Source organism: Agelaius phoeniceus, chromosome 16 (assembly GCF_051311805.1).
Source record: "Agelaius phoeniceus isolate bAgePho1 chromosome 16, bAgePho1.hap1, whole genome shotgun sequence".
Taxonomy (NCBI): Eukaryota; Metazoa; Chordata; class Aves; order Passeriformes; family Icteridae; genus Agelaius; species Agelaius phoeniceus.
In genome coordinates, this window is record NC_135280.1 from 1,793,496 (window position 1) to 1,813,664 (window position 20,169).

Consider the following 20,169-nt stretch of genomic DNA (forward strand, 5'->3'; position numbering starts at 1 on the left):
ATTTGGCAGCCAGGAGGAAAAATGCATCAGTGGATTGCATCCCACCCTGAGCACCTCCCTGCTGGGACAGGAGAGACCAGACCATGCAGGACCTGCCCATCCCAAAACCCCTGGGATTATCTGCCAACACTTCCACCAGCATCCAGGGGCTCCTTCTGGAGTGGCTGGGGTCAGAAATGTCCATGTTTGGTGGCCTGTGCCACCAGGGCTGCTCCACGCCAGGAGATCTGGGCACAGGGAGCTCTGCAGGGCTCTGGGATCTCCCAGCCTGGGGATTTGCTCTGCTGTGCCTGTGCCAGGCTGCACTCCCAGATAAATCCTGGAACAAGGCAATGGTGAGGCCCTGGGCGCTCCCCCATCCCCATCCCAACCCTGGCTCAGACCTGGTGCCTCCTAAGAGGGGTTGAAAGCTGCTCCAGCCCACCTGGGAGATGTCCTGCCAGCTCCAGAAATGGCCTGGAGTGCTCAGAACCTTCCAAGGCAGATTCTCCCAGAGCTGCTGGGCTCTGGGAGTGATCCCTGTGGGGCAGGCAGGGACAGGGGGACACGCTCAGCCATGGCCCTCCTTGCACAGGCAGGGACCTGGGGCTGCCTCTGCCTCCCCTGGGAGGGGGGATGGATGTCCCAGGCACTGGGGGATCCATGCCAGAGGCTCTGGGGGAGCAGAATTCCAGCTCCACAGCCTGCAATCCTGGCTTGTGGATTTGTCAAGCCTGGTGCCCACAGCAGACAAATCTGAATAATCCCGAAATGTGAACAATGCCAAGCAGAGCTGAGACCCAGAGCAGCTTCTCTCTGCAGCAGCTGCACCAGGAACAGCTCCCACTGAGGCAAAACTCCATTTTCCTGGCACTCCTTGCAGGGCAAAGAGCCCTCTAACCACAGTGAAACAACAGCAGCCCCAAAAAGGGATACACAAACCCATGGGTGGCAGAGTCCAGGACTTCTCCTGCCAGGTGCCACCCAGCTGTGTCCATTTGGATGCGGTGATGTGGACACACGAAGCTCCAGGACACCACAGGGATGGGGATCCCATCCCACAGCCACTCCAGGTGCAACCCACGTGCTCACCTTGGAGCCCCTGGCCTGGGCAGCACAGAAATGCAGGGAGAAGGAGGTGAAATTCCCTGCTGGTGGTGTCTTGCCAAGCTGGGATTAGAGTCTGGGGCTCCTGGCACCCAGAGGCACCATTAATCCCCAGGCAGTTTCCAGGTGCCAAAGCTGTGCCTGGTGCTGAGCAAAGCCTTCTCCAGCTCCAGCAGAGCCTGAATTCTCTCCCACAGAGAGAATCCAGAATTCCTGGAGCCCATCTCCTCCTGAGGGACCCAGGAGGGTCAGGCTGGTAGGAAAATCCCCCTCCTGTGCCAAGCATGCCATTCCCCTCTCCAAATCACACAGAGAGCCCCAGCAAGGCTGGGATGAAGGCCCTGCACACCAGAAGGGAAGGAAGAAGGGAAAATGACCCAATTAACCATAACACCACTGGGCTGTCCCAGCCACAACTCCTGACAAAAGTGGAAATGTTCTTTTCCACGGGCAGAGCTGCAGGTCCTACTACAAATAAATAGTCCAGGCAGGGATGGAGGCCATGTGTTTCCATTAATTCTCTTGGCACAGGAGCCCATGTAGATCTTGGATGCAGCTCGTGCTGGAGCAGGAGAGCTGGGGTGGCCAACATACATCTCAGCACAACCCATCTGGCCCAAATCCATCCCCAGCCTGCTCCAATCCCCACTTTTATCATCCTAATTACGAGCAGATTCCCAGCTCCCTCCCTCCCTCTTCAGCTGCCCCCCCTTTTCTCCCCTTCCCTCTGGCTGGAATCAGCAGGTGAATCCCAGCCTTTAGGTATTTTTGTTCCATTATTGCTGGTGGACAAAGTTTGGCCTCTTTCATTTTCGTTTTCTTGCAGCCTCTTTTGTGGGGATTAAAATAATTGATATTGATAACGAGATCTGCCCCCTGCCCCTGGTCCCAATTACTTGCACAGGCTGGGGATCCTGCCTTATGGATCGGACAGGAATGGTCTCAATTTTCCCTCTGGGCTCCAGGACTGATGCTGGGATTGATTTGGGATTATTGGGGCTGATTGTTGTGGGCTGGGGTCAGCGCTGGAGCCGGCCCGGGCTGGCTCGGAGCTGCATTTTCCCCAAGTGCTGCCAGGTGCCTGGAAAAGGGGATAATTTACTGCAGCCACCCCCATGCTCAGGATCAGAACGACAGCACTGAAGGGGTTTTTCATCCCAGGTTTTGCTGGGGGTGAAGCTGGATCCTTGGTGCTGTGTGAGAGCCAAGGAGCAGCAGCTTTTGGACAGGCCCAGCCCCACAGTGAGGGGAAACCCCAGTGAAAGTAAATGAGAGTGACACAGAAAAGGAGATTTAAGGCTGAGAAGGCAATCAAGAGCTTTTTGGACATGCAAAACCTTATTTCACAAAGTTATGGTATTGTTAAAGTTGGAAAAGCCTTTTGAGATCATCAACAACAGCAACACCAGCCATGTTCATCACCATGTCCTCAAGTGCCACATCCACGTGGGTTTTGGTCACCTCCAGGGATGGAAACTCCATCACTGCCCTGGGCAGCCCTTCCAATGCCTGACCACCCTTTTAGGGAAGCAATTTTCCCTAAATATCCAATCTAAACCTGCCCTGGCCCAGCCTGAGGCCGTTTCCTCTGCTCCTGTCCCTGTTCCTGGGAGCAGAGCCCGACATCCCCGGCTGTCCCCTCCTGTCAGGAGCTGTGCAGAGCCAGAAATTCCTCCTGATCCCCCTTTTCTCCAGGCTGAGCCCCTTTCCCAGCTCTTCCTCATGAGACTTGTATTCCCAAATTTTGATGGCCACAGATTGCAGAGCAGAGACATCAAAACTTGCAGTGGCTGTGAGGTGAATCCAGGGAAGGGAATATTCCTTCAGGACCATTCCCTTCACCAACCCAGAGCTTCTCACCCTGGGAACATCACTGGATGCAGCATTTTCCCTTTTACCACCATTTATATAAAACTCAAATGCAAAAATAGAGGTGAGGAGAGAAGGGGAGCCAATTTTGCCTCTGGAACCAGAGAGGAGACAAACCCAGAGCCAGCAAAAAGCCCAAATTTATAATCAAAATGCAACATAATCACTGCAACAGATGTCAATGAGATAAACCCACAGAGTTCTGAACTGCCAAGGATCTGCTCTGCATGTTGGAGAGCACAGGGATGCTCTGATTCTGTCAAATGGTCACTTTTTGGGGGTGTAAGCAGGAACAGCACCACAAAAACCTCCTCTTTCCTCCTTTCCCTGCCCTGCAGCAGATTTACAGTGCAAGTTCTCAGTGAGGCTCAGGTTTGCTCCTGGATCCACGATGGGGAGGGGAGGGAAGGAGAGAAATTGGTCTTTTAGGACTGTGGTTGGGAAAAACCAGCATCACCCAGCTGGCACAGGGACATGGCCTGAGTGCCAGAGGCTGGGATAAAGAGGGAAAACATGGAGAGCTGCCTGGCAGGAGAGGAAAGGTTGGGGGAAATGATTTTACAAAAGAAAAGCAGACAAGAGAAATGAGGTTTTGTGTGCACATCACTCACCTCGTAGTGATAATCCATGCAAGTTAACTCTCTCCAGCAGCGATCTCCACGGATTTTAATCAGCCCCTGGGGAAAAAAGGGCAAAAACACTGTCACAATTATTTTATTTTACTTTGTTTTGTGTCTCTAGGTGCCAGCTTCTGTGGTTAAACTGCAGGGGTTGAATGAGACCCATGGCACATCCAGAGCCCGGGTCCAGTTGTGGTTCCCAAGGGAACACAATGGATCTGACTCATTCCACTGCCTGGTTACTGAAAATCTGACATAAATCCTTGTGGAATATGCCAAATTCCCCTTCCAGGAAGAAGCCTCAGCCACAGCTGAGCCTTTGCTCAGGTCTGAGCAGCCCAGGGCTCCTGGCATCGCTCCCAGCATCCCTGGGAAGCAGCAATAGGAAAAACCAGGCTCTGTCCCTGGGATAACACACACAAAAGCCAGCAAGATTCACAATTTTAACATCCAAACCCAACTGTTTCCCTCGTGCAAAGCCACCCCTGCTGCCTGTGGAAAAGGGAGCAGAGCCCCAGAGCTGGGGATGGGGACACGGAGCAGGGATGGGGACACACAAATGCAATTAAAATAATTAGAGAAACAAAAGAGGGGCAGGGGAAGGAAGCTGCCAGCCCCAAACACAGCTGGCTGCAGCGCTGACAGCTCTGCCCCACCTCAGGTTAGAGGCTGGGCCAGCAGGTATCCCCTGCCCTGGGAGCTCAGAACAACGAGAGGGGACATTTCCAAACCACTGGGTCCATTGCAGGGCTGGCAGCAATATCGGGATTGAATTTCTTTGCCTCGGAGATCGAAGAGCAGAAAGGAATCAGTCGGCCAGAGCAGGAAAGACACCTGGGCAGGGATGGGCTGGAGCAGGAAGCCGAGCAATCAAGGCTGGCTTTGATGTCCGGGAGAGGTCCCTGATTAGGATCACAATATCCCAAATTGAGGAAAGCTTCACTAGTCAAAAGGCCGAAGCAGTTCTGTCATCTGCATACAATTAGGGGGTACCTCTGACATTGCCCTGATTGTGATGGTCCTGCCTTCCCCGGGAGGAAACCCTGGGAGTTTCTGGGAGCATCCTGAGGCTTCCTGGCGTTTGCAGCAGGGAAGGGATCAGTGACCTTGCAGGGCTAAAATCTGAGCTCAGAGGAGGAGAGTCCAGCATTTATGAATTCCATCTAAATTCCCAGAACTGGAACAAGTTGGAAGAGACCACAGTGGCTCCTCTGCTCCAACCTCCCTGCTCACGCTAAAACAAATCTTCACTTGCAGCATTAAATAAAGTTCAACACATTTGCAGCTCAAAACAAATTCAAAATTCCAGTTACAGACCCTCCAAAACTGTCCAGACCTCAGAGATATCCAGGAATATCCAGTTCCCAGGGCTGTATATCTGCCTGACAGCTGAGAGCACAGGGCAGAGCAGAGTTTATGAACTCCTGCCTGGCAGAAAAGGGATGCAAAGTGATATCACCCAGGATTTCTGGGATGGCAAAGCAGTTTTATCTCCAGGGATTTACTCAGCAAGTAAATCTGAAGCAGGGACAAGACACCCTGACTGTCAGCAGCCACTGCGTCCTCCCCTCCCCAGGCTGTCCTGCCCTCCAAAGCTTTTCTAAAATTACAGGATCTGGTGATAGCATCTCCCAGGATGTGCTGCAGCTCCAGCCCTGGCAGGGCCAGCACACACTGAGGAAGCTCTGTGCAGGAATGCTGCAATATTAAAACAGGACAGTTATCTTGATGACCTTCCCTCCTCCTGCCTTCTCCGGGCTGTTATCAAGCTCTATTACCCAGCAGGGATAATTAAAACTCCAATTAAAACAAGGATGGGGAAAAGCAGCACCCTGAAAATCCCGATTTTCCCTGCAATGACTCACTCAGGCAGTTCATCCCTTTTTGTTTACTAGAAAGCTTTCAAACGGGAAAGTCTTCATATCAAAGATGTTTTGCAGCATAAAAAAACTCCCACTCTCATCGTGAAGGGGTTTCAAGTCAGCTTTACCCTGAGCTGTCTTCGAGGCCACGTCACTCCCACACTGGCACCTGAGTTTTCCAGTTTTCCCAAGGATTTGGACCAAGAAACGTGCACAGAAAAATCTCTGTGTGCTGAGGCTTCAGCTCTGCTGAGGAGAGGCAGGAAAGGAGAAGAGAATCACAGAATCCTGGAGCTGCTGAGGCTGGAAAAGATCCCTGAGCACCAAGGCGGCTCTGCCCATCCCGGGGGCTGCCGGAAATCGGGAAGTTTTCAGGAATACAAATTAAATCTGAGCTCAAGGCGAGCAACCAGGTGGCCAAGTGAACCAGCAGAGGCCCTTTCACCTCTGTGGCCTCGCTCTGAATCCAGGATTATTAAATTCCCACTGCTGGTGGTGGCTGCAGGGACACGGGGTCGGGCACTGGTGGCACTCCTCAGGATAATGAGAGCTCCTGGCCTGGGGAGGGGAACCTGGGGTCCTTGTCACAGGAATTTACAGCAGGAGCAGCAGAAAATGTTGCCCCTGGATTGAATTAAGGTCCAGAATGAAATATGGGCTCAATTCCTCCTGCCCTGCCAGGTTTGCTCCCTGCATGGCACGGCCGAGGAGCTCGGGGCAGGAGGGAGATGCAGCACCTGCCTGGACCTGGAAAGCCCCAAACTCCAAACTCCCCTAATTAATTTAGGAGAATTAAATCCAGCAGCATTTATGGCAAGGAAAATGACATTTAGGAATTTTTTTTTTAATTTACTTTAATGGTGGATAATACAATTCCTGGCTTTGATCACTTTGCCCCCACACCAGCCCTGCTCTGAACATGGAATAAAACAATCCCAGAGCAGGGGAAATGCTCCCATATTCACAGGATGCCAGAACACAGGATCCAGGGGGATCCATCAGAGATCCAGGGGGATCCAGCCCCCACCTGAGGGGAGGGAAGGGCTCAGCTCCAATACCAAATCCTTTCCAGGGCCCTTTCATCTGCCCCTGATGGCTGTGCCCAACCGTGCCCCTTCCAGCCTGCTGTACTTGGGTGATTCAAAGCAAAAAAAAGCCAGAATAATTAAAATGTCATTCAAGCCCTAAGCCCATATGAGTCACTGTTCCAAAAAATATCTGAAAAATTCCTTCAGGAGTGGGGGATAATTATATTCCTCCCTATCTATTGATTTTTCTCTACAATGCACATGTCAGATTTTCCACGGCTTTTTTTTTTTCCTTTTTCTCCTCTTATTTTTTTTTCTTTTTTTCCTTTTTTCCCTGGAGTGAGTGTCAAGGAGGAACAAAGCACTTCTTTGAGACTTTTTCAGCCCAAAATTAATTCTGAAAAAAAATGGTACAGACAGGCCAATAGCACGGGAAGCTGAGGAAAAGCTTGGTGACTCAAGCTATGTCTGCAAAATTCCCTATTGATCCCAGCTCCAGAGGGAAGGGTGGGGAATGGGGCACCCACGTTATAAATTTAGAGTCAATTTAAAGACCTTTCTGTGTCTTTGCTGTACAAAAGATGGGCAAAAACCCACCCAAAGTTCCCAACTAAATTCTAGATTTTCATTTTGCTCCTGCTATAAATAAGGGAAGCTTCCAGGGAAAATCCCAGCTCCGTGCACTTCCCACCTCTGCTACCCACAGGAAAAGTGGTTTCACCATCTCTGTGAAAGCCAAAGCCTCACCAGGGTATTCTGAGACTAATTTAGACCCCAGCGTGTGGGAGAGGAAGGAGCTTCCCAAGGTGACATCTAAAAATAAAACCACTTCAGGATTACAGGGCAGGGCTGGAAGAGGCTCCTGGAGAACCTAAATCTGAGGAATCCAACTTCAGCTGGGTCTAAAACCCCTTCAGAGCCCCAGAGCTTCCCCATCTCCCTCCCTGCTGATGGATCAAGGTCTGTGGTGCAGGGAGGATGAGCTGGATCCCAGGTGTCCCACAGGGAACAGGTGACACAGGGACAGCCTGTGCCACAGCTGTGACAGCAACAAGCCAAAGGGGAGCACCAGGGCTGCACCTGATGTTCCCACCAACCTCACTGAATTCAGGCTCCTGCTGCTCCTTCCATGGGACACAGCAGTGAGCAGGGTGCTCCAGGAAGGGTTTGAGGATGGGCTGGAAGGGGCTGGGAGCAGTCTGGGATGGTGGGAGGTGTCCCTGCCCACGGCAGGATGGGCTTGAAGCTCTGTCCCAACCCAAGGAGCTCAGGTGAACCTGAAGGAGCTCAGGAGAACCTGCAGGAGCTCAGGTGAACCTGAAGGAGCTCAGGAGAACCTGAAGGAGCTCAGATGATCCTGCAGAAGCTCAGGTGAACCTGAAGGAGCTCAGGAGAACCTGAAGGAGCTCAGGAGAACCTGAAGGAGCTCAGATGATCCTGCAGAAGCCCAGGAGAACCTGAAGGAGCTCAGGTGAACCTGCAGGAGCTCAGATGATCCTGCAGAAGCCCAGGAGAACCTGAAGGAGCTCAGGTGAACCTGAAGGAGCTCAGGTGAACCTGAAGGAGCTCAGATGAACCTGAAGGAGCTCAGGAGAACCTGCAGGAGCTCAGGTGAACCTGAAGGAGCTCAGATGATCCTGCAGGAGCTCAGGTGATCCTGCAGGAGCTCAGGAGAACCTGAAGGAGCTCAGGTGAACCTGAAGGAGCTCAGGAGAACCTGAAGGAGCTCAGATGATCCTGCAGGAGCTCAGGTGAACCTGCCCAGAGCCAAACCAGAGCCAGCACAACCACAAAGCCCCGCACGGGCGGAAGCCTCGCAGGAGAACTCCCTGGGGTTGACTTTGCTTCCTTTGATTTGCTGCGGTTTCCCTCCATCAAATCCCCCAAAAAGCCCCTCTGAGAAGCCACCAGCAGCATCTGGGGGGCTCTGAAGGCAGCGCTGGAGCAGTGGGTGAAAGGGATTCTGCAAAACCCTTGGCATCGGCGGCTCCTGCCTTTTCCAGCCACCAAGGAACAACAAGTCCCGCTGCCAAGGGCTATTACAGACAAATGGAGAGAGATCAGAGGCACAAAGGAGGTTGCTAAGGAGTCAAGTGTGGGATCCCTGCAGAGAGGAGGAGGCTGCAGCTGGGACGGCAAAGGTCAGAACATTACAGACATCATTTTCCAAAAATTCCCATGAAGGGCCGGCGCGGGAGCCGGGAGCTGGCCCCGCCGTGCTCGCCGAGGAATAATGAGAGAGGCAGCGAAGAAAGCTCCCTTTCTTCCCTCCTACCCACGCTAATGTAATAAAACAAATTAGAATAATTATTCTCCATTGCAGGCCCATAATGGCCAGGATCAGGGCACGCCTGTCACCGAGCTGACATCTACATCCGCCGGGTTCTGCTGCTGCTCTCCCCTCCTGCACCTCGGGATCGCCCCAGCCCCAGCTTTCATTTGATTCCGTTTTCCTGCAGGCATCCAGATTCTGTTTGCTTCAAAGTCTTCCTTATTTTTGCCAGAAAGTTCATCTCCCTTCTTAGCTAATCACAGCTCCACCCTTTCCAGTAACCTTTCAAATGCCACCCACGTCCTGACACTTTTAACAGGCTCCAAGCAAAAACAAAACAAGGAACACCAAAAGTTTCACACGAACCACAAGGTTCTGAAAGGATTTGCTGCAGTGGGTTAAAAGAAATATTTTTTAACAGCAAAGAAAATTCAAAACCATTTAGAAACATATGAAATATCAAGTGATGTATAAATTATCTGGAAGGGATTGATCCTTTTTCTTGTGAAAGATGGACAAATCCACAGGAAAAAAACTGTGATAATTTAAGGGGGAAAAATTGATTATTATAATTCTTTCTGTACTATTTTTTTCCCCCAAAACTGTCACTTTAAATGATCTTTTATCCTCCTGGAAAAGGGGAAAATATCTCTTGTGTAGATTAGAAACAGCAAAGGACTGAAATTATTTTCTAAGTCTCTGCCTGCCAAAAACTGCTCCCAACTCCTCTCTTCTGCAGCCACTTCTGAGGATGTTCCTGAACAGCTCAGGGGGGCTGAGCCTGGATTTGGGAAGGGGGGGGGGGGGGCATTCTGACAGAGAGGGAAATCTGCAAAGTGGGAAAAAAAAATTAGAGAGAAATTTTGTTTACAGGAAGCAAAGAAGGGGAGGCACGGCCAAGTCACAAATCCCAAGTGGAAAAGATGCTCTTGGGTTTCCCAAAAATTCCCTAAACTGCCCCTAAATTCCTCCTCAGGACCTTGTGTGGGACATGAGGAGCAGCAGAGGGAGCAGCTCCAGGGAAGGGCTCTCCAAACTGGGAGGATGAAAGGGGGAAGAAAATCATTCCTGAGGGACCCATCCCAGACCCTGCAACGCTTTGAAAGGGCATCACACAGAGAGGGTGTCCAGGGCACTGCACACAGGGCAGATCATTAAAAATCTGTTATAAATGATAATTTATATCTGTTATAAATAGATCTGATCTGTTATAAATAGATAATTCTATTATTTATAACATTTCTGTTATAAAGAATAGAATTATCACAGAACACACCTATTAAAGGATCTCATTCCTGGGACAAACCCAAAGTTTGGGATTGGCCTCATGGCCCCAGGACCCATCTGGACACAGACCCCAGAGTCCTCCCAGCCCCAACACCTGCAGCAGCCAGGCAGAGATTGGCAGCTTTAAATCTGAATTTCCTTGCTTTGGGCACTTTTAAATTAAAGTGGTAATGTGCTTTAAATCCCGTTTCCCTGGTTTTTCACTCCACTCTTCAATCCTTTCCTGCAGAAAGTAATCAAGATGTCTCAGGCTCACACTCACTGCTCCAGCCACCTTCCCTGGTAACTCATTCCATATGGCTGGGATCCTCTGTGAGGCACAGCTTCACCTCCATGCCCTGTTTATTCCCATTTTCCAGCCCCCTGTTGCACCCCTGATACTCAGTGCTCCCCCATCTCCTCTGTGCATCCCCAGCAGAGATAATTTTTCCTTGTTTTCCCTGTTTCCTGTGGCTGCCCCATCCCTGGGAGGGTCCAAGGCCAGGCTGGATCACCTGTGACAGTGGAAGGTGCTGGAGTTGGAACTGGATGAGTTTTAAGATCCTTTCCAAGCCAAACCATTCCAGGGTTGATATTCCTTGTAGAGAACATCATCAAGTGGGCACAAGTGGCCCAGGAGTGCTTTGGATGATGGGCACATCCCAGCAGGGCTGAGAGAGCCAGGGAAGTGCTGCTGGACACCAACCCAGCAGCCAGGACGAGCCTGAGCTCCCAGCCCAGGGCTCAGCCAGGGGTTGCTGCTCCTGCAGCCAGGAACAGCCCAGAACCATCAGGAGAAGCCCCCCAGTGACTGCAGGGCTGGAGGATGAGCCTGCTGCTGCTCCAGGGCTCTTCCCAAACCCTCTGAGATCCCATTCCCGTGCTCCTGCAGCTCCCAGGTGTGCTCAGTGCTGCTGCAGTTGCAGGCAGGTGTTGATGACAGCCAAATTCTCACATTTCTGAGCTCCCACAAAGCCCTGATGAAGAAGCAGGAACTCTCTTTCATGGTTTACTTTAACAATCCCTGAGGACTTCCAGGGCACAAGGAGCTACCCCAGGATGCTGTTGGCAATTCATCAGCTCCAGTCCAGCCCTGGGCAGGAATTTGGGCTCCCCCAGCACGTGGCTCTCACCTGCAGCAGGAATTCCCCAGGATGTAAGGACTCCATGAAGCTGTCACCTACTCTAAGGCCTTGCAGGAAAACCCCAGGACTAATGTTTGCTCAAGGGGGTTTTAGCCACGAGGTGTATTTGATGGAGAGCTCCTGAGCAAGGCTGCTGCCCAAAAAAACCCCAAAACAACCCAAAAACGAAGCAGAAACTCTTCCACCTGGGAGAGTTTGGAAGCACAGGATGGGGATTCAATCAGAAGCTCCCCAAAAAGCTCCAGGCAGAGCTGGCACCAGTGGGGCTGGGTTTTGGGAACTCACAAGATTCAGGGAGATGCTGGTCCAGGGAAGCACAGCTCCAAGCAATCCCTTTTTTGGGAATCAGGGGTCATTGAACTCTGCATTTTGGGAAAAGGGCTGCCAGGAGCTCCCTCAGGACCCCCAGCCTGCAGCAAGGGGCTTGGAGAAGGGGCTGACAGCCCCCAAACCCACCCACCACCAAGGGAATGGAGCAGCTGGAAAAGCAACTCTGCCTGCTGGATCAAATATTTGCGCTCCTGGAGAGAGGGACAAGGCTTGGGGAGCACAGCAGAGTTCCCAGGCAGCTGCAGGTGACAAAACACCTCAGTGCCACCATGCCAAGGACCCTGCTGGCAGTGGGGCTGCTCCTCTTGGGAAGTCCCTGTGGCTTGGTTAGCACAGAATGGGTTGTGTGGTTGGAATCCCAGAATTATCTGGGTCCTGGAGGAAGAGACCTCCAGGACCACCCAGAGCAACCACATCCCCAAGAGCCACATCCAATGTCTCAAACACTTCCATGGTGACTTCACCACCTCCCTGGGCAACTCATTCCAATGCTGACCATTCCTTCAGAGAAAAAAGAAATCATTCTAATATTTAACCTGACCCTCGTGGTGCAAGTTGAGGCTGTGTCCTCTCATCCCTTCACCTGAGGAGTGGCAGAAATCTCAGCACACACCTCTGCCTCCCACCTCGTGACTCTGATGGCATCACAAACCCACACTTTGCATCTTGCAAGCCTCAGGAAATCCAAGTGACAGAGAGTCACAAACAAAATGATGAAGCCATCAAACCACCGAGCTCTTCTGAGGGAAAGCAGCCCCGCAAATGTGTGTTTGCATCACTCACTGCCTAACGAGCTGCTGGCTCACACAAAGAGCCCCTATTCTGTGGCATGTTCCTGGGAAGCATCCCTCTTTACATCCTGCTCTAATGGATGATTAGGAACATCAAACATATAGATTGAATCACATAATTATGCCTTTTAAAAAGGCAGCAATATTTGAGCTCAGCCCAGCACTCGCTGCCAATCAAACCCCGGCAGCAGCGCCTGCCTGAGCTCCTCGCCTCCCACCACAGCTGGGATTATCCCACTTCTCCCTAAACAAACCCAGCCAGCTCCTGTGCACAACACAGCAAGGTCTGGACATGATTTTTTGGGAGGAGGTTTAGCCAGGAAACAGCAAAACTCCCTGATCATGAAATGGTTTGTGTTGGAAGAGACCTTAAAGATCGTCTCGTTCCAACCCTTCCTCCAACATCCTCCTCCAAACCAGACCAGCTCTGCTCACTGCAAAGTCCCAGTTTGTCAGAGCTCCACGTGGGGAAAGATCCCAAATATGAGGCACTGAGTGGAGGGAAAAGGGGCTGACAAGAGAAATCAGCCCCGTGGTTCAGGAAGGGAGCATGGAAAACAGGAGAGCACTGGGATGGGAACCTGCAGAGGAGGAGACACCACCTCACCCACCCCCAAGGAACATTCCCAAAACGCTCTCCTAACACCCAGCACAAGGTGAGGAAAGCCCAGCTGCCCCCAGGGAATGCTGCTTGCTTGGAGGATTTCCCAAGGAAAGCCTCACCCCAAGCAGCCCAGAGAATCCCAGGAGAACCACGTGGGAAAGCTGAAATTCCTGCAGAAAACACCACCCCTGCCAATCCCACGGGGGAAACTCCTGCTGCACGTGCTGAGCTCCTGGCCAGCTCAGGGGGAAACCAAAGATGCACTGGGAGCAGGTGCACCTGGATTCCAGGAGGATCCTTCTCCTTCCCACTGCCTGCTGAGCTGTTCCCCCAGCCCAGGAGAAATCCTACACGACTTCAGGCCCCAGACATTAAAGATCCCATCCATCACTCGCTTGTGGGGGTCTCCATTTAATGACCTTTCCATGTTTCCCTCTCCTGTTGCTGTCAGTGATATATCAGTGTCCCAGGCACACAGGGACATGTCTCTTCCCAAAAATATCAGGAGTTATTGCTCTCCTGGCAAAGCTGAGAGCAGTGCAGGGATAATGGGAACAGAGATGTTTGGGAAGCACAGTTTTCCTTCGTATCCAGCCTGCCCCATAATTCAGAATTTATGAGACACATCTGCAGGAAAAAATCTCAGGCAGATCCCAGTTTAGAAGGAAAGCAGGAAGCAAATTGGTGATCAGATAAATTTTTAAGGAAATTGGGGATGTTTGGCTACACTTGGTGTCAATTCACTCCACAATCCACATGACAGCTGAGAACCACAGAATCCTGGGATCATTGAGGCTGGAAAAGAACTCCAAGATCATCATCCCATGACCAATCCCCACGCTGTCAACCAGAGCAGAGCCCTGAGTGCCACATCCAGGCATTCCCTGAATCCAGAGAAGCATCAGGATCCTGGGATTCAGCCTGCATCCCTCAGGATGTGCTGACATTTGGTTCAGATCCCGTTGGTGAAAAATGCCTCAAAGAAAACCTTCACCCTGAGATCCCTGAAAAAATTGCAAGGCAAAATTCCAAAAAAACCCAACCACTCCTCCTACAGTGATGATCCTCAGCTTTCAAGTTTTGGGATGTTCTGGAAGGTCCAAGCAGATGGAGCCGATGGGAGAACGCCCCTGCCACGCCTTGATTTTAATTTTAATGGGATGTGTCAGGTCCTGATGGATTCCCTTACAAGCTGCTTGGGAATTCCCTCTGGCACCGGGACAGTTCTGCAGCAATTGCTCAGTTTGGAAGCACGGAGCAGAGAGTGACAGCTCAGGAAAGCAAAAACAAAGGAGAAGAAATCTGGGGAAAGATGGGAATTACCCACAGGATTCCAACAGTCTTGTGGAAAAGCCACAACGCCCGAATTCCCTTTAATTCCTTTGGAAAAGCCCCCCAATGCAGCACCAACACATCCACACAGAGCATCCCCTCCTGCTCTTTCTCCTCAAAACAAAACCAGGAGGGACCTGAAGCATCACGAGGACCAGAGAAGGAAGCTTTTCCTGGTTATTGGGAAAACTCCCAAACCAACAGGTGCCGAGGTGCTGGATTGGGAAATTCCCAGCTGGGACGGGACATTTGGGATGAGACATTTGGGATGGGTCGTTCCTGCTGCTGGCATCTCCAAGAAGCCCAAAGGGGAATTCCCACTCAGAGCTCCAAGCACGATCCTGAAAATGGGAAAAACTCCCAAACCATTGGATCCTGAGGTGCTGGATTGGGAAATTCCCAGCTGGGATGGGACATTTAGGACGGGACATTCCTGCTGCTGGCACCTCCAAGAAGCCCAAAGGGGAATCCCCACTCACTGCTCCCAGCATGATTCTGAAAATGGGAAAAACTCCCAAACCAATGGATCCTGAAGCGCTGATTGGGAAATTCCTGGCTGGGATGGGACATTTGGGATGGGACGCTCCTGCTGCTGGCACCTCCAAGAAGCCCAAAGGGGAATTCTCACTCGTGGCTCTGAGCGTGATCCTGAAAATGGGAAAAACTCCCAAACCAACGGATCCTGAAGTGCTGGATTGTGAAATTCCCAGCTGGGATGGGACATTTGGGATGGGACATTTGGGACGGGACATTTGGGACGGGACATTTGGGACGGGACATTTGGGACGGGACATTTGGGACGGGACATTTGGGACGGGACATTGGGGACAGGACGTTCCTGCTGCTGGCACCTCCAAGGAGCCCAGGGGAGCTGCCACTCACCGCTCCCAGCATGATCCTGAAGATGAGCCAGCGGAAGCTCCAGATGACAATCCTGGAAGGAGGAGAGCCCTGGGGCAGGCGGGACAGGCTCCAGAGGGGGCACAGGAATATTCCCAGGAATCCTGTCTCCAGGAGCTGTGATTCCCATCCTGCAGAGCCAACAAGAAGTGAAGAAGGAAGTAATTATGGTGAGAGTGCTGGAAGTTATCCTGGAATTCAATTTAAGTGGAAGGATTAAAAACAAACAACACAGTGAATGGTTTTAAGGTTAATTTGGGGGAAATCAGGCAGCAGCTGCCCTAAAACAGACATCCCACATGGGGGGGATTCGGGGGTTTGAAGCTTTGGGGTTGTGTTGCTCTTCTCCAAGCACAGACAACATAAAAGGGGGATTTTATAAAAATTAATAACTTCTATGAGGCTGAAAAAATGAAATTCAGGTGCCCTGGGAAGTGGCATGGGACAGGCAAGCAGTGCCACTGATTTCTCCAGTCGTGGATGGATCCAGCAGTGCCATGGACTGGGCTGGATTTTTGCCTAAATGGGGCAGCTTTAGCTTCAAAAAATAGCAATTAAGATCCCATTAGGTCTTATCACCATCAACATTCAGTGCAATGAGAAACTCAGAATTTTAATCACAAAAAAAATCAAAATGGTACCAAAATTGTCCATTAGGCCACTTTTACCAATTGCTGGATTTTACCCATCCCTGGATTTAACCAAATTACCCTGGACTGAGCTCAAAGCAGAGCCCTTGGGATCCCACCATGAATCCATTCCCTGGATCCTCTGGAGCAGACAGACTCCACCTAATCCATGCAAATCTGTATTTTGCATTTTCTCCTCCATCCCAGCCTACAAATATTGCAATGATTATTCCAAGAGAGGCAGAACACACAGCTCTGTTTTGACAGGTGAAGTCCAACCCTCACCACGTCTGGAAGCACCAAATTATCCCTGCCAAAACTAAATTACTGCAGCTTTGTCCCACCTCCAATTATTCCGATTCTCAGATATTTCTGTGTGATAGAATTGTACTCTGAAACCATTTTTAAAAAAAGACATTAAATGGCACATTGGTGAGGAGGATTCCTGAAAATTCCTTGGTGGAGCCATTAAGGCACTGAAATTCTCAGCTATGTCAATTAAACCAGGCAGTGTCCATGGCTCCAGTTCATTCCCAAGGTTTCTCCAGGCACGTCACCAGTTTGATCCATAACAATTCCCTTCACCCAGCCCAAAGAGGCAGGAAAACACATTCCAAAAACCCATTCCAAACCCAACCATCCCTTCCAGCTCCGGCCTGAGCCCCCTGATCCCCCACCCCAAGATTTTTCCAGCCCCTGATTTGATGTTGTCACACAAGAAAAACCACTTTGAATGTGCTTGAAAGTATTTCCAATAACAGTAGTGAAACCTCCTTTTTTTTTTTCTTTAATCTTCATGTGCAAAAACCCCTTAAATCAAAATGCAATTTTAAAACCTCAGATTATTACACATCAAAGCCATTTAAAACTCCCCCTCCTTCCTCCCCACAGAGCCCCTGGTTCCCAGCACAGCCCCCCCAGATGCCCAAATTAATGGTTCTGGGAGGAGAAGTAAGGAATATTGTCCTAAAAAGCAGCTGCAGCAGGAAAACACCGGCTCATCCCAAAAGTGAAAGGTTAATTGTGCCTGAACCCAGCTCCGGGGCTGACTGGCACCAAAAGGGTCGTAGATCTCCCTCATTCCTGCCGGCACAAGAATCCCACTGTTATCCCTGTTTTCATATGGAAATCACCACCCTGCCCTGCTGGGGATGGGTGTCGGGGTGGGATCCAAACTCCTGCATCCCCGTGCATCCATTCCCTCGGAGAGCAGCACTGCCCTCACCCAGCAGGGCACAGCAGCAGCTCTCCCTGCTTTGTTTTTAACCCCAAGTGCCAGCCAGGGGCACGGAAGGATGCTGGCATCCTGCAGGACGATTCCCGCACATCCCACGGCTCCAGGAGGATGCTCCCAGCACTGAGCCAAGCCAAGCCTTCCTGGCATGGCCTAGACCACGAGTTCAGCCTTGCACCTGTGCTTTTATCCCAAAGGGATGGGCTGGAGCCCTGGCACCAGCTGGCACAGCAGGATGGAGCCGTGCCGGGAGCAGCACGGAGTAAACAGCGCTGCCAGCTGCCGGGCACAGCCCCGGCACCCCCGGCTGCTCTGCAGCTAAACCGGCCCCAAGCTGGGCTCAACTGCCACTGCAGCCAGGGACAGACACTCCTCACAGCCTGGGACAGCAGCCTGAGCCCCAAAATTCACCCAGTGTGGGGTTAAATCCTGCCTGGCCCTGGCTGCTCCCCGGTGAAGGCATGAGGGGCTGTGCTCCTGCCTCAGGGTCCTGCTAAAACCAGGTCTAGCGCAGATAAGCTGGGAGAGGCTCTGATTTATTCACAACCACCTTCCTGAGGGATGGGGTCTCCATAGCTGCCCATGTGGGATCAGTTTTCTGATCCATCCATCCCATTCTGTGGGATTCATCACCCACTGTGCTTCTTCCCAACCTCCGTCCGTCCATCCGTCCGTCCGTCCGTCCGTCCATCCATCCATCCATCCATCCATCCATCCATCCATCCATCCATCCCCTGCACCTCTCCTGGCCTCTTCCTTCCCCATCCAGCACTCATCCTGACTGTAATCCGTCATTCCTAGAGAAATGTTAAGCTTGGAGAAGGCCTCCAAGACCCCCGAGCACACTCCTCTTTCAGGCTTCATCTCGTGCATAAAAAGTGCTGCTGGATGCTGCTCCATGGCCACTGGAAGTGCTGGGGGTACTGGGACTATCCCAGATGCTCCTGTGCTGTGGTTTCTATAAAAATCCCAGCTCAATCAGGAAGATTTGAGGAGATGAACATGTTGAACAGCACAAGTGAATCCACAGCTCAGCAGACGAGGGGGGAGCTGGGCTCAGCTCACCCTCACTGGGCTGTAAGATGATACCAGGCCCAAGATTACCAAATCCATCAGCAGAACCTCCCGTTCCTCCCCGCTGACTCACACACAGTTGTTCGCATCTGCCCTGAAAGCCTCAGACTCCAAATCCTTCAGATTCTTAGACAGCTCTGAGGCTGGAGCCACGTCCCTGCTGAGGTTTGAGTGTTGTCACCTCTGAACACCACTCAGGGGCTCACAGAGCCCAAACACGCTGGGACACCTGAAGGGACCAGCCAGGTCACCCCACCTGAGGGGCACCTGGTTCCTCACTGACCCTCCCAGCTCATGAACTCCAGGATTTCTCCAGGGTTCCTCACTGACCCCCTCAGCTCATGAACTCCAGGATTTCTCCAGGGTTCCTCACTGACCCCCTCAGCTCATGAACTCCAGGATTTCTCCAGGGTTCCTCACTGACCCTCCCAGCTCATGAACTCCAGGATTTCTCCAGGGTTCCTCACTGACCCTCCCAGCTCAGGAACTCCAGGATTTCTCTCCCGGATTTCACCCTCCTCTTGCTGCTATCACATGGGAGCAGTGATGAAGGTGATGAAGGTGAGGAAGGTGATGATTTAAGGTCCCTCCCAGCCTGAGCCATTCCAGGATTCTAGAGTGAGATGTGTTTGCTGAAGTGGCAGTGCCAGGAGGTGAACACAGCCACATCCTCCATGTGCACCAAACACCCTGGGAAGCACATCCCAAACCCTCCTCCAACTGCAGCAATTCCCACCCCTGACATTCTGTAGGGCAGCAAAAAACACAGAGAGGAAGGAGACATCTCCATGGCCTGGGGGGACTCAGAGAAGAAACTGGGATAGAATCATGGGATAATTTGGGTTGGAAGGGATTTTAAAGTCCATCCAGTGCCATCCCTGCTGTGGCAGGGACACCTTCCACTGTCCCAGGCTGCTCCAAGCCCTGTCCAGCCTGGCCTTGGGCACTGCCAGGGATGGAGCAGCCACATCTGGGACAGTCCCACTTTGGGGCTGTGGGATGGGAAGGCAGATATTGGAGTTTCAGGACATTGGGAGCTTCAGGAGCATCCACCTGGAAGCCATGGAGCATCCCAAAACCAATGAACAATCTGGGAATGAAGTGAGCAACGATCTCCAGTACCATTCCCCAATCCTGGAGTTTGGGAGGTTAAACCCATCCCATAAACAGCAGCAAACCCCATCAGGGCTCTCTCCAAGAGACAATTCCCATCCTCCAAGCCCCAGCCAACACATCCTTATTCCAGGGCTCACTGATACTGCTGGGAACGAAAGGGTCACGTTGTTGACCCACCTGCTCCTGTTTTCCTCACTTGGATCTCGTCAAATTTCAGCAGCTGCAGGGCAGCACAAAGCCCCCCATTGTTATCTCTGGCACAGCCGGAGAGGGAGCCACGGGCTGGGTTTTTTTGGGGGAGAAAAAAAAGGGAATAACATCAACCTCCGATGGCGGCTGCGCCCGCCCCACACGCGCTCCGAGGGCTCGGGACACGCTCGGAACTTGGCGTGGCAAAATCCATGGTTTGGGATTTTCCAGAGGTCTCTGCTGGGGCAGGGGAGGAGCAGGAACAGGAGGAGGTGCTGGAGGGGAGGAGGGAAGGGAAGAAGCAAACCCCAAACCTAAACACACTTTCCCCCTATTCCTTTTAGGGTTTTTTCCAAGTGTTTTGCCTCTTCCAAACGCTCGAGCCCCTTGTGCAATGGAGGGTTTGTATTTGTAGCTGGACATGGAGTGATGTCCAGTTTTCATCTTTATTATTTGCCATAAATAAATTCACCATCCCAAGTTAGCACAGCCTGGCCAAGGCTGCAGAGGAGTCAGCACAGTCCTTTCCCCCAGTCTCCTCATCCTAAACCATTCTGTTGGACAATCAGGGAGAAAGCAGGGAGGGAGGGAAGGGCTGAAAGCCTTCAGAAGATAAAAACCAGGTTCAAGAATAATGAATTTTCTTATTTTCTGTTTTTCTGACTCAAAAATATCACCTGGCCAAAATCAACCCTCCTACCTGGCTATGCTAGAAAGAGCTCACGTGATTAATTCTTATTAATTCCCCTTCCTAAAGCACAGGATAAGGCGAAAACAGCCAATTGTTTCTCTTTGTACAGAAACACCCACACATCAAATTTA

General features: G+C 51.5%; 1 protein-coding gene across 3 annotated transcripts in view; it reads right to left on the minus strand.

Annotated features, from left to right (window-relative positions):
* The window catches only part of LMF1 (lipase maturation factor 1), a 141,390-nt gene that overhangs the window by 82,314 nt on the left and 38,907 nt on the right, over window positions 1–20,169 (minus strand). For all 3 annotated transcript variants that reach the window (XM_054643805.2, XM_077186901.1, XM_077186900.1), the window contains exons 4-5: window positions 15,088–15,236; window positions 3,567–3,632 (exon numbers count right to left, since the gene is read on the minus strand). In XM_054643805.2, the coding sequence (XP_054499780.2) occupies window positions 3,567–3,632; window positions 15,088–15,236 (215 nt within the window). The remainder of the gene's footprint in view (window positions 1–3,566; window positions 3,633–15,087; window positions 15,237–20,169) is intronic.